The following is a 12,964-nucleotide window of genomic DNA, read 5'->3' as shown; positions in this document are numbered from 1 at the left end:
CTGCTTCTTTTATATAGTCTTAATAAACTGTCCTCCAGAAGTCCCACATTTTTGCATGTGGGCTTTCCATAATGTATGAATATGAACAATATGGTAATACTATAGAGAAAACGCATGGTTAGGTTAACAGAAAGCAACACTTACATTTGGTATTTAGGTGGAATACATACTTGTCCATAGCTTCTTTGTGATCAATGAATTTTGACCATCACTTATTGCTATTTTCAAAATCTAGCAAGACTAGTCAGAGGCAGGAAACATATGGTCCTCCAAATATTTTTGGATTCCAACTTCCATTAGCCCATGACCAAGGATCAGAGATGATGGAAACTGTAGTACAGTGTCCAGCTTTCTCAGTCAGCTTCTCATTGAAGATAAGCCCCATTCAATTCTGATGTACATACACACCTGTATTTTTTTTCATTCAGGTTTGTAACCAGATTCATCGACCTGGATGGCTTGACTTGCATCTTGAACTTCCTGAAGAGCATGGACTACGAGACCTCAGAGTCTCGGATACATACCTCTCTCATCGGATGCATCAAAGCACTGATGAATAACTCTCTGGGGAGAGCTCATGTCCTGGCGCACTCGGAGAGCATTAATGTAATCGCTCAGAGTCTGAGCACGGAAAACATTAAGACCAAGGTGGCAGTGCTGGAAATCATGGGCGCTGTGTGCCTGGTTCCCGGGGGCCACAAAAAAGTGCTGGAGGCCATGGTGCATTACCAGAAATACGCCAGCGAACGGACTCGATTTCAGGTATGGATTTGCTTCGTGATGTTTTGTTTGGTTGAGAATTCAAGGGCTCCATTGACTTAAGTGTCCTGTTCTCCTAATGCTCCTTATTGAGGAGATTACAGCTTCCAAAATCACCAACTGGTCAGAGATCCTGGGAGTTGTAGTCCAGAAAGGAGATATTCTGTTTGTAGGGGTATTAGATTTTGGGCTTTTTGTTTGTAAGTTGGAGAGTAACAAGTAGACTTCGACACTAGTTTGAGAAACTCTTGATCACAGGGAGGGAAAGTGTGACTGTCCAGATGTTATTGGACTACAAAACCTAGCATTCCTCACTATCAATTATACTGCATATGGTTTGTGGAAGTTGCAGTCTAACAACTTCTGAAAGGTTGCACTTTGCCTTCCCCTGCCTGATATAAACATACGTTGTTGCTATCCCTCTGTTGACTTTGATTTTGAGGCTTTTAAATCTTTTCTGTTGGAGATAAAAGTGGGATGAACATTTTTCCCATTCACCTCCAACTCTCCCAGCACATTGTCTTTTGTCTTTAATACTATCTATGACCACATGTCGCAGTTATAGTACCTTGAGCCCACTTTAACTGCCATGTCTTGATCCCGTAATAAAATGCAATTAAAATATAGAGGCAAGTCATTTACTCCGAGAGTGTTTCCCTCCTTCTCATCTATATGAAATAATGAGATGGTATTAATTAATAAACTGTGTCTTCCACAGACATTAATAAATGACCTGGATAGAAGTACAGGACGATACCGGGATGAAGTGAGCCTCAAGACAGCCATCATGTCCTTCATCAATGCAGTTCTAAGCCAAGGAGCTGGTGTGGTAAGTGTGGGAACTGGAGGCATTCCCAGTCTTGGATATGGGCTCTGTGGATGATGGGTAGCAAGTCAGTGAGAATTCCTACAAGGAATTTCAGCAGGTGTCTGAAATTTTCCATTGAAGTTCCTTGGATCCTATAGACTCCTGCAAGGCAGAGTGTAATGTTGAATTTTATACATATCCGAGTAAGGGGTGAAAAGTAATAGGTTCCTTCTAGAATTTAGTGCAAGCTTTTAAATTGCTCACCAAGTTATTGAGTCCTATTCCCGAAATGGATTCAACACCTTGGATAATTCTGTTCAAGTTTGAAAGAAAATCCAGAATGGAGCCATTCCTCATTTACCCAACATTGGTGGCATGGTCACACATTTGGCAGAGATGCTAGAAAGGCCAAAAATCAAAACAAATATCTCACCCCTTGGTTTTCTCCTTTGAGAAAGTTGGAGGTGGTTCTTAAGAAACCATTGGCACTTCTCTGTCTGGGAAGATGCAGTGAAAATACTTTGCCAGAGGATTTTTCAATTTCTTCAGTTTCCTCTATGCTGAGTGTAAGATATATCCATAGCTTTTTTTCCTCCTTCAAGTGGTCAGTGAACGGGCATGCTATGCCTCTTCTCAATAAAGGTAAAATGCACAGTGAAAGTGATGATGTATAGATATGTTTTTGCACAAGACAAAGATGTTGGGAAATGGGAAACACGAAATACTTTAGTGTGGTGTTAATCTTTCAAACTTTCCTTCATTCCAAAAATCATAATAATAATAACAATGATAATAATAATACTTTTTATTTATTACCTACCTCTCCTGATAGCTCACAGTGGGGTAGAATAAATTCAGAAACAAATGAACATAAAAATACAATTAATTGCTAAATTACATAGATAAACACACACACATATATATGAAAATTTATACCAAACATAGCTGGCTACCATGTTTTGAACTAATTGAGGTTTCCAAAATTGGTAGAGAAGTAACTCAGTGTACAGCGTATTGCAGAAATCCAACCTTGAGGTTATCAGTGCGTAGTCCACTATCTTTAGGTCCTCAAAATCTAAGAAGGATCACAGCTGGCAGATCAGCCAAAGCTGGTAGTAAACGCTCCTGACTGTCACATCTACCTGAGCTGATATTTGGAGAGATGGATCCAGGAGCCCTTGTCCCAAGCTGTGAACATAGTATTTCAAGGGGAGTGTAACCCCATCCAGAACTGTTTGTCACAGCTCCATCCCCAAATTAGGACCCTTACTGGTAAGCACTCCTGTTTTGTCTGGATTCAGTTTCAATTTGTCTTTCCCCATCCAATCCATTACCTCCTCCATAGGACACACACTATTCATAGCTCAGGCTCTTTTTGAAGGCATGGAAAAATATATTTGGGTAACATCAGCACATCACCATCCCCTTACTGGGTTGATGTGTAAGGAAGGGGCCATTCTGGCCTCCTTGGGGAGGGACATCTAGAGAAGTCGAGAAGACCTCACCAACCATCTTATCATGTCCCAACCAACCATATTATCTCCCTCATAGCCTAGACGTGGGCCATATAGGGCTTCATAGGTCATAACCAGCATTGTATCTGGAAACAAACTGGCCATAGTGGAGCTGTTGCAACAAAGGTGTTGTGTGATCCCTGTAACCAACCCCATTTAACAATGTGTAGCTCTTTGGACCTGCTGAAGTATCTACTCATCAAAGGGATCCCCAAGTAAAGCATATTACAGTAATCCAAATGGGATGTAACTAAGGCATGTGCCACCATGGACAAATTGCGTGTCTCGGGAAATGAGCTTCTTGTGACGATTGCGACAGGATTGTAGCTCACTGGTGAAATACTCAAGCCATCTTTCTGTTGCCTTTGCTTTAGGGACTCAGCAGAATGAAACATTAAAGAAACAGGTGATTGATTAATACTTTGTAGAAACATTAGAAACTCCTTTCTGGTAGGAGACGTGTACTTGACAGCCAGGCACAATAGTGTTGTCAGACTCTTCTTCACCTCCAGAGTTAAATAAGTCCTTGGTCTACATTGCTGTGTTTATCCTCTATCCTAGTATTGGCAACATAAACTTCAAAATTCTACTTTGGGGTGTATTTCATATTAATGAAGGATGCCATGTATTGGGTAGCACTTCATTGGCAATAAGAGCTAGTGGAAAAGTGACCAATTTGTGTCCTCCCTGTCTAAATCCTAGTCGTCTTGTTTCCTAATCTAGTCCATTCCTTCTACTGGACACCTAGGAACTGTGATACATTTTAGGAACCTCCACCCATAGAAATGCTCTTGCTGGATATGTAAAATGATTCAGGAAAATTATTCCACTATACACTCTTTTCATTCTTTCCTCTTTTTCAGGAAAGTTTGGACTTCAGACTCCATCTGAGATATGAATTCCTCATGCTTGGAATTCAACCTGTCATTGACAAATTAAGAGAGCATGAAAATTCCACATTAGATAGGTAAGTTTCTATGGCTGACACGAGCTATCATGTTTGATGGTCTTCTTTTTATCCTTTTTCTTGTATTTTATGCATATAGTATGACTCCCCTCTTCCCAAGACCTGGTACTGACACATATGGTTTCATCTATCCATATCCCACAAAATACACCATCTCTAGGGATTTTCTATGTTCTTTGGGCAATTTTGTGATGTGATTCTGCCCAAAGTACTTAGCCCTTGCCAGATTAAAATAACCCAACCATTTGGGTGGGAACAATCACATGGGTCCTGGCCATGAAATCAGCACATTGCTTTGAGAAAGAAGGAGGTCAGATCCACAAGATGAGCTCTCCCTTTTTTATAGAGTTAGGTTCTTCTGAAATATTAGCAGAACAGCACAAATAATTGCTTCTGCAACAACCTTTTTGTTGAAATGAATGACTTCTGCTGGAAGTTGCCATAGAGTCAACTGGGAGGATCTAGCAACTTCCTAAAGTGGTGGCATCTCTAGTTCCTCCAGAATGGTCCCTTTTAACTTCACGTGGAACGGTCTAGAAAATACCTAGAGAAGACATATTTTGTCAGGTGTGGGTAGAGGAAACCATTGGTCCCAGTCCCATGGGCAGTGGGGTCGTCCTGTGCTTCTGAATGTAATGTCAGGAAATGGCCCACTTAGTCCAAAAATTACCAAGTAACATAACCTTTTTTGGCATCAATTGATAAGAGTTTCTTCCCTTAATCCATTCCTGGATGACTCTTTTTCTTTTTCACCCCCCTTCCCAGGCATTTAGACTTCTTTGAAATACTCAGAAATGAAGATGAATTGGAGTTTGCAAAACGGTTTGAGCTGGTATGTATTTTGAACACTTAACTTCTCTTGTGCTGTTTTGTGCCATTGCAAATCCTCATTTTGATTCAGCACCCAAAAAAATATGAATTACCCTATACCACAGGGATGAGTAAAACATAGCTCTTGAGATATAGTTAGATTGCACTTAATAATAATAATAATAATAATAATAATAATAATAATAATAATAATAGTTATAGTTTGTTGTATCATACTGTGTCTTTGTGTCAATAATAATAATAATCCTTAGCCACCACTCCTCATGACTCTAGGCGGGTTATAGCATACTGGCAAAAGTTTATGGTATATCATGGACACTTACAGGCTGTTATTTGGAATTCACATGTAAAAAAACAAAACAAAACATTTTACCATGGGATTTACCCTTCCCCAAACTTAGAAAGTTTATTTTTAAATCTAATTACTTTGTTACAGAATTCATTACATAAACAAGTGACATTTTTCATATTTCAAAAAGGAATTAGTAGTCACTTTGCTGGTTAATTTTTGGACCTTTTAAAGAATTTTCAGAATGTATAAGCAAATGGCCAAAATATGAAGAATTCTGCTTAGAATGTCTCTTAACAAAGTAACTTAGTAACTTAACTCAAATACTTTTTCATTTTTAAAATGTAATTAATTGCTTTGATAGTAAATTTTTGTACCTTTTTTTAAAAAAGCCTTTAAATTTATAAGCAAAAGTCCTAAAATGTGAAATGTTCTGCTTATGATGCCTTTTAACAGAGTAACTTAGTAACTTAACTAAATAAAATAACTGAGCTAGAAAAAGTTAAACCCACCCAAAAAAAGAAGTCCCAACATTCCCATTTATTCTGTTATTTTTTAATTTTTTTTCTGTTTCCTGTGCTCTCCAATCTACCAAACTGCAGATAGTTTTGTATCTGGTAACTCATTACATTCTAATTCTGTGCCTGCATACTCATCACTTGACAATGTCTTTGCTCAGTATCCTGGAACAATTGTAATTCCCATTGACAATGTCTGGCTATCTATGGGAAGTTTAAGCAGTAGCTTAATTTCAACCTTATTGTCTCCCCATCACAACAACACAGGTCCATATAGACACAAAAAGTGCAACCCAGATGTTCGAGCTCACCAGAAAAAGGCTGACTCACACAGAAGCTTACCCGCACTTTATGTCTATCCTTCACCACTGTCTCCAAATGCCTTGTGAGTGAAATACGGCTTTTCTATCTATACTCATAGTTGAGGTTTTGGAACTGGAAGCTGTGCCAGGCTCGGTTCCTTTGGGTGAAGCCAGAAAATGCTGTAGCTGTGATATGTTCTGTAAAAGTTGAGACAGATACTTTCTGAGCACTTTGATATGATCCCATGCAAGTTCATCAGCTCTTTAACTTTGTTTTGCAGCAAACTATCCTTTTGTACAACCTATTTAATACTCCTGCCAAAGAACAGTTACAGAGCTTTCTTTTTTCTTAATATTTCTTCCCTATTTCAATATTATTTTCCTTGAGGCGGAAAAGGAAAGGGCCTGAGGCTGTTAGGAATGGTGGGAGTTGTAGTCCAAAACACCTGGAGGACCAACGTTTGCTCATGGCTGGTGTAGATACACCCTTTGATTATGTCACCAATTGGATCAAATGGTGTTTTGTTTCTCTAAGTTATTTAAGATGCCACTTACTGCTTCAGAACTGTCTTGCAGAAACTCAGTATTGGTCCGACAGTTCACCTGCATTGGATGGTTGCTCAAAAGGTGAAGATGTATATATATAAACATCGTTCTTTCTTAATTGGAAAGGCATTCTGAGGAATGCCAAGTCCTCTTCCCTCTTGCCAAAGAAATCCCTAAAGTGCTGCCTTCTTAAATATTTCACATAGCCGACAACAGCTTTCGAGTGATTTTTGCATTCCTTCACAATCCCAATAAATGCAGCGTTCCCTGAAATCGCTCTGTTTCTTGCTGCAAATACTGGTCTGTCTTCACTTGTTGATCCTGGCAGGAGAGAGTATTCAAATCCATAAAAAGTTAGCCACTTGACATTTCGTTTAGTGGATCTAACATTGTTGGGACTAACAATTGGATTTAGTATCTAGGCTCCAACCTTGGAAATATTTTGTCCTATCTTTTCTGTCTCCCTCCCAGCTTTTTTGCGGGAGTAGACTACTCCATCATTCCATTTTTAATCATTATGTATGTATGAGTACAGATAATCTCTCGGAATGCCATTGCAATGCCTGCTAATCCTACATCCTTTTCTGGTTTTGACCTATCAGTGCTGTTTTATTGGAACTTTCTGAACAAGGATGTTTAATGTAGTTTCTGTTTGACAGCGTTCTGCTTCTTTTCACTGGAAAACGTGCAAGAAGCCTCGCTCTGTAGTTTATGATGTAAAATTTATTCTTTTTCTCCAAACAGCTTTGGCAAGCCCATTACCTATGTTGTTCTATCCCAGTGTTGAACACTTATCATTCACTGTTAGCAGTGAATTTTGTGCATAGCTAAAGAAATGCTCAAGCAAGACTTTGCTGTATTTTTAGGTGCCGCCCTCTCTGACCACTCTTTCCTGTAAGACGGCATTTGCATTCTTCTTCCAGTTTTGGTACCCTACACATCTGAATATATAAAAATTTAATGTGCATTTTTCTCACGGAGTAAACAACAAAACCACTGAACCAAATCACACCAAATTTGGCCACAAAAGACATAGTCATCCAAGCTATGTCCTTCAATAAAAAAAACCCTAGAAAATTAAAATCCAAATTACAGCAAACGAGGAAGAGCCATTCTCCCCCTGGCTGCCAGTCAGAAGAATAGGCCCCACCCCCTTTAGACCCTGCCCACTTTGTGTCATAACAACCCCCTCAACCACAATGGCGCCCAGGGGACAGGCAGGGTTCACTTAGGCCTCTTCCACACTGCCTATAAAATACAGTTTATCTGATTTGAACTGGATTATATGGCAGTGTAGACTCAAGGCCCTTCCACACAGCTATATAAACCAGAATGCCAAGGCAGTTAATCCACAGTATCTGCCTTGAACTGGATTATCTTGAGTCCACACTGCCCTATAATCCAGTTCAGTGTGGATTTTATACAGCCGTGTATAAGGAGCATCATATAATCCAGTTTAAAGCAAATAATATAAGATTATAAATATTATAAATAATAATTACTGTGGTATAATAATACAGAATCCCACTTCCCTGATTTCTTCCTACCACTGAATAGCCTTGCAGCTTTAAAGCCAGGCTGCTTCCTAACCAGAGGGATCCTCCGTTGGCCATCTTGAATAGCACTGAATAGCTTTGCAGCTTCAGAGCCAGGCTGCTTCCTAACCACAGGGATCCTAACCACCAGACTACACCACAGCAACATGTGGCCGGGCACAGCTAGTAGAATTATAAAATTGGAAAGGGACCCCAGAAGCCATCCAGCCCCACCCATTTCCATTCAGTAAGACTCTATCAAAGCATTCTTGACAGATGGCAATCTCTGTTTAAAAGCTTCCAGAGAAGGAGATAGTGGGAGTGATAACTGATAACTGAAGCTTTATTTACATTTACCCAATTAATCTGGGGTAAAGCTCACTGGAGCCCAGGGCACATTGTGGCCAACACTGGCAACAAATAACTTCCCAAGAGGCTTGCATTAACCTGCATTAATAGCTGGATGCAGTACTTCCGTTGGATTTTCAAATTCAGTCATACATTCCTGAGCAATTGTGTAGACATGACAACTGATAGCAATTTATCAAGCCACTTTCCCACTAAAATGATTTGGCCAGAGTCCAGCGACTAATGTATCTGAATGGGAGACCTATTGCCTCACTTGTTGTTATTGTTGCATTGTGCCTTCTAGCCAGTTCCAAATTATGGTGGTCTTATCTTAACACAATATCTTTAGAGGAAGGTTCCCATTGCTTTCCTCTGAAGCTGAGAAAGTGTTATTTTTCCAAGATCATGCCATTGCTGAGCTGGGATTTGAACCCTGGTCTTCTAGAGTCCTAATCGAACACTCAAATTATTACTACCTCATCTACACTGCCTAAAATCCAGATTATCTGATGTGAACGGGATGATATGGCAGTGTGTACATATAATCCAGTTCAAAGCAGATAATGTGGATTATCAACTTTAATAATCTGGATTATATGGCAGTGTAGAAGGGGCCTACACACCACACTGTTGAAGCAGTTGCTGAATTGTAAGACACACTCTGGCCCCATCTACACTGCCACATAATGCAACTTCAGACTGCAGTTTAACTGCATTGAACTGAATTATATGAATCTGCACTGCCATATAATCCAATTCAGTGCAGTTGAATTGAATTCTGAAGTTGCATTATATGGCAATGTAGATGAGATCTCTGTAAATAATGATCCAGGATTCCATAGCATTGGCCAATGGCAGTTGAAGTGGCATCAAACTGCATCAAATTATTCAATGTAGACCAGGCCTGGGAAAACTTCGGCCCTCCCTCCAGGTGTTTTGGACTTCAACTGCCACAATCCTAATAGCCGGTAGGAGTCAAAGTCCAAAACACCTGAAAGGCCGAGGTGTACCCAGGCTCCCATAGAATCATACTTTAGAACCTAGAGTTTTCTAAAGAGAACATATCAATCAAATTGCAAATAATCCAATTCACAAAAGTTAAACTCACAAATACAGAGTGCTGATGGTACTTCAGTTGGAGACTAAGAATTGGACATAGGTCTCTTTCCACAATCTCTTGTTGGATTTGCATGCAGATCTCCCCGTGTGCTAATGGTTCTCTTGTCTTTGGTAGAATTATCCCAACAAGAATTGGGTTGGTCCACAATATATAATAAAAGGATGCAAAAATAAGGGCATTGCCTCCTTCCAATACTCCCCCTTCTTGACATTTTCCATTCAGTCCCCACATTTTTAGCCTTCTAGAGTTAAAACTTCAGTTTGGGATTTGGAAATACAGTTTAAGCAAGCAAAGAAACATGGCGGGCACTTGCCCAAAGGAATGAGGATGCAGCAAATATAAGAGATCTAGGTGTGAACAATTTCACTATGTAACAAAATTTGAAAACATTTCTGTTCCTGGTTTGAAAGTGTTATTTCCTGTTTAATTGTACAATGCTTATTTTGAAAGTAGTTGTTCTACTCCAGGAACTTCATTTTTGTGGCTGTCACAAACTATGTGAAATTGATTGAGATTCTATGGGATAGTCATTGAAAAACTAGAGCAAAATGTGCTATAGCAGGATAAAGTCCCTCCTGCAGAAACCAAGTTTTTGCAGTTTAATAAACCTTTTCCATGTCTTTATGGTAGGACCAATTAGGAAATGACATTTATAACCCAGGAACAAAAATCATGTTACATAGTGTTTTCAGAGTCTCATGCTTTGTAGTGCTAGAAATTTGGGGATTGAAGGACAATTTTATTGGGGAAGAGATTTCTCATTTGGAGGAGAAATGCTTCAGTTTATCTTCTTATCCATTGCTACATGCCTGAATATAAAAGAGGAAAGTGGGATGATAGTAGTAGTAGTAGTAATGTGCCTTTGACACACAATTTGCTTGTGAAACTTTTTGTTCATCACCCTATTTTCTTCTTTTCCTTTTTAGATAAGAGAAATGGCAACACTGTTCAGTACTGGTTACTGCTGGACCGTATTATTCAACAAATAGTTATTCAGAACGACAAAGGGCAGGACCCGGACTCGACACCCTTGGAGAACTTTAATATTAAAAATGTTGTCCGAATGTAAGATTTCTACCTCTCTGTCTGAAATGCTAGAATTGGAAATTCATTTTTCTTGATTTGGGTGTGCTTTTGTTTAATGTATTTTTGTTTAATATCATTTCCTGACTTTGTGGGGGTTTTTTGGGTTAGACTAGAGTATAGAATCCCTCCGGCTCTGGAGAGATGAGGCGGGATATAAATAAAGTTTGTTTATCTATATATATTAAAGGGTAATGAAATTTCAGCCTAGGACAAAACAACAAAACTACACATTCCAGAAACATTAAACTTGGTAGCACAACCCCTCACCCATGCCTCTACGTTCATACAACAAAAAGAAAAGAAAAATAATTAGAGGGAGAGGAATAATTGTTTTTATCCAATTGCTGCCAGTTAGAAGGCTAAGCTCCGCCCACTTGGTCTCCTAGCAACCTACTCAGCCCAGGGGACAGGCAGAGTTAGGCCTCACTTAGGCCTTTTCCACACTGCCTATAAGATACAGATTATCTGATTTTAACTGGATTATATGGCAGTGTAGACTCAAGACCCTTCCACACAGCTATATTACCCATTTATAATGGACTTAATGTCAGAGGAAAACCCTAACCCTTTACCTTAACTACCACCAATTCCTTAATACTTTATTTCCCATACCACCATACTTCGGCACAGCTAGTTTATTTATAACCAAGCCCACATTTGCCCCCTTCTGTCAAAAAGAACATAAACCAGAGTAATCCCATCAAAGGCTGTTGTGGTTTTCCATTTTGTTTTCTACCATGGTCAATATGGCACCTTGTATAGAAGTACAGTAGAGTCTGACTTATCCAAGCTAAACAGGCCAGCAGAAGCTTGGATAAGCGAATACCTTTGATAATAAGGAGGGATTAAGGAAAAGCCTATTAAACATCAAATTAGGTTATGATTTTACAAATTAAGCACCAAAACTTCATGTTATACAACAAATTTGACAGAAAAAGTAGTTCAATACGCAGTTAATGTTATGTTGTAATTACTGTATTTACAAATTTAGCACCAGAATATCACAATATATTGAAAACATTGACTACAAAAATGGCTTGGATTATCCAGAGGCTTGGATAAGTGAGGCTTGGATAAGTGAGACTCTACTGTATATAATGCAGGACTAGAAGGCACTATGCAGCCTGTTCCTCTTGAACAACTAGAATTCAGAAGTACATTGCTTCTGATCCCAACATTTAGCCCTCTACATTTCACATTTCATGAAAGTGAAAATAAGGGGATTAAAAATCTGCTCTTTTTAGAACTTCTGCTGGGAGTTGACCATAAAATTACATTGGAGGATCTAGAAATTCCTGGAGAAGGTGTTCTAGGTTTTCCAGTGTGATGTTCTAGGCCCTCCTAGAGATCTGTTGTTTTCTAGGAGTTCTTAGTTTTTACCCACTTATGAGCCATTTTCACCTGAGAAATTTTCATGTGGCCTCAGGTATATAGGTATATAAAATAGGTATAAAACGAAGGATCTTACTGATAAGATACCAGTATTTGCAAGGCTTGCTAAACAGGCTGATTTTCCTTTATGTGGAGCACAGTTGAAGCATTTTCTGCAAAGTTCTCTGTTAGCACTACACATTAGTGCCAGCCAATTTCTGGAAATGGGTGGTATTTATAAACCTTTTACTCTTGCCAAATATTTTGTGACCCCAACATTGAGCTAAGGGGAACTCATTTGGGGTTGGGAATCCACAGTTTCAGAATCAGTGCCCTAGGTCACTAGGAAGCTGATCATAGTGGTGCACTGGAGGACCTAGGCCCCATCTACACTACCATATAAAATCCAGATTATCTGCATTGAACTGGATTATATGGCAGTATAGACTCGTACAATCCAGCTCAAGCAGATAGTGGATTATCTGCTTTGATAACTTGGATAATATGGCAGTGTAGAAGGGGCGTTATTGAGTCCCAGAGATAACATTTTAACGAAAACCATGAATAATCAAATACACAAAAGTCAAACGTGCAAGTGTGAAAGGCCGACTGTATTTCACCATTATGGCCAATCATTTTTGAAAGACGGTGCTTTCTGTTCTAAAATATTTTTGGAGAAATTTAAATTAGAAATTGGCTCTTATTTCCTCTAAAAATTAGATAAATAAATACAGTTAATTTCCAAATAATTTTTACATTTTTCACTAGGACTATGGAAGATCATTTTCAGGAAAGAAGGTCTTATTTTAATCCATTCCTCTCCCGCCAATCATATTATTATTATTATTACTATTATTATATTTGTTTATATCCCGCTTTATCTCTCCCAATGAAAACTCAAAAGCAGCTTAGCATAAAATCATCAGAACAGCATACAATTCAAAATATACAAATATACAAACATTAAAAC

General features: G+C 38.8%; 1 protein-coding gene across 3 annotated transcripts in view; it reads left to right on the top strand.

Moving 5' to 3' along the window:
• The window catches only part of daam1 (dishevelled associated activator of morphogenesis 1), a 188,273-nt gene that overhangs the window by 124,196 nt on the left and 51,113 nt on the right, over positions 1-12,964 (top strand). For all 3 annotated transcript variants that reach the window (XM_062968613.1, XM_062968612.1, XM_062968611.1), the window contains 6 exons: positions 429-762; positions 1,478-1,588; positions 3,945-4,048; positions 4,814-4,880; positions 5,954-6,071; positions 10,464-10,602. In XM_062968613.1, coding sequence (XP_062824683.1) covers positions 429-762; positions 1,478-1,588; positions 3,945-4,048; positions 4,814-4,880; positions 5,954-6,071; positions 10,464-10,602 — 873 coding nt within the window. The remainder of the gene's footprint in view (positions 1-428; positions 763-1,477; positions 1,589-3,944; positions 4,049-4,813; positions 4,881-5,953; positions 6,072-10,463; positions 10,603-12,964) is intronic.

This window comes from Anolis carolinensis, chromosome 1 (assembly GCF_035594765.1).
Source record: "Anolis carolinensis isolate JA03-04 chromosome 1, rAnoCar3.1.pri, whole genome shotgun sequence".
Classification (NCBI taxonomy): Eukaryota; Metazoa; Chordata; class Lepidosauria; order Squamata; family Dactyloidae; genus Anolis; species Anolis carolinensis.
Note: the sequence above shows the minus strand (reverse complement) of the source record. Positions and strands in the feature narration are given on the sequence as shown.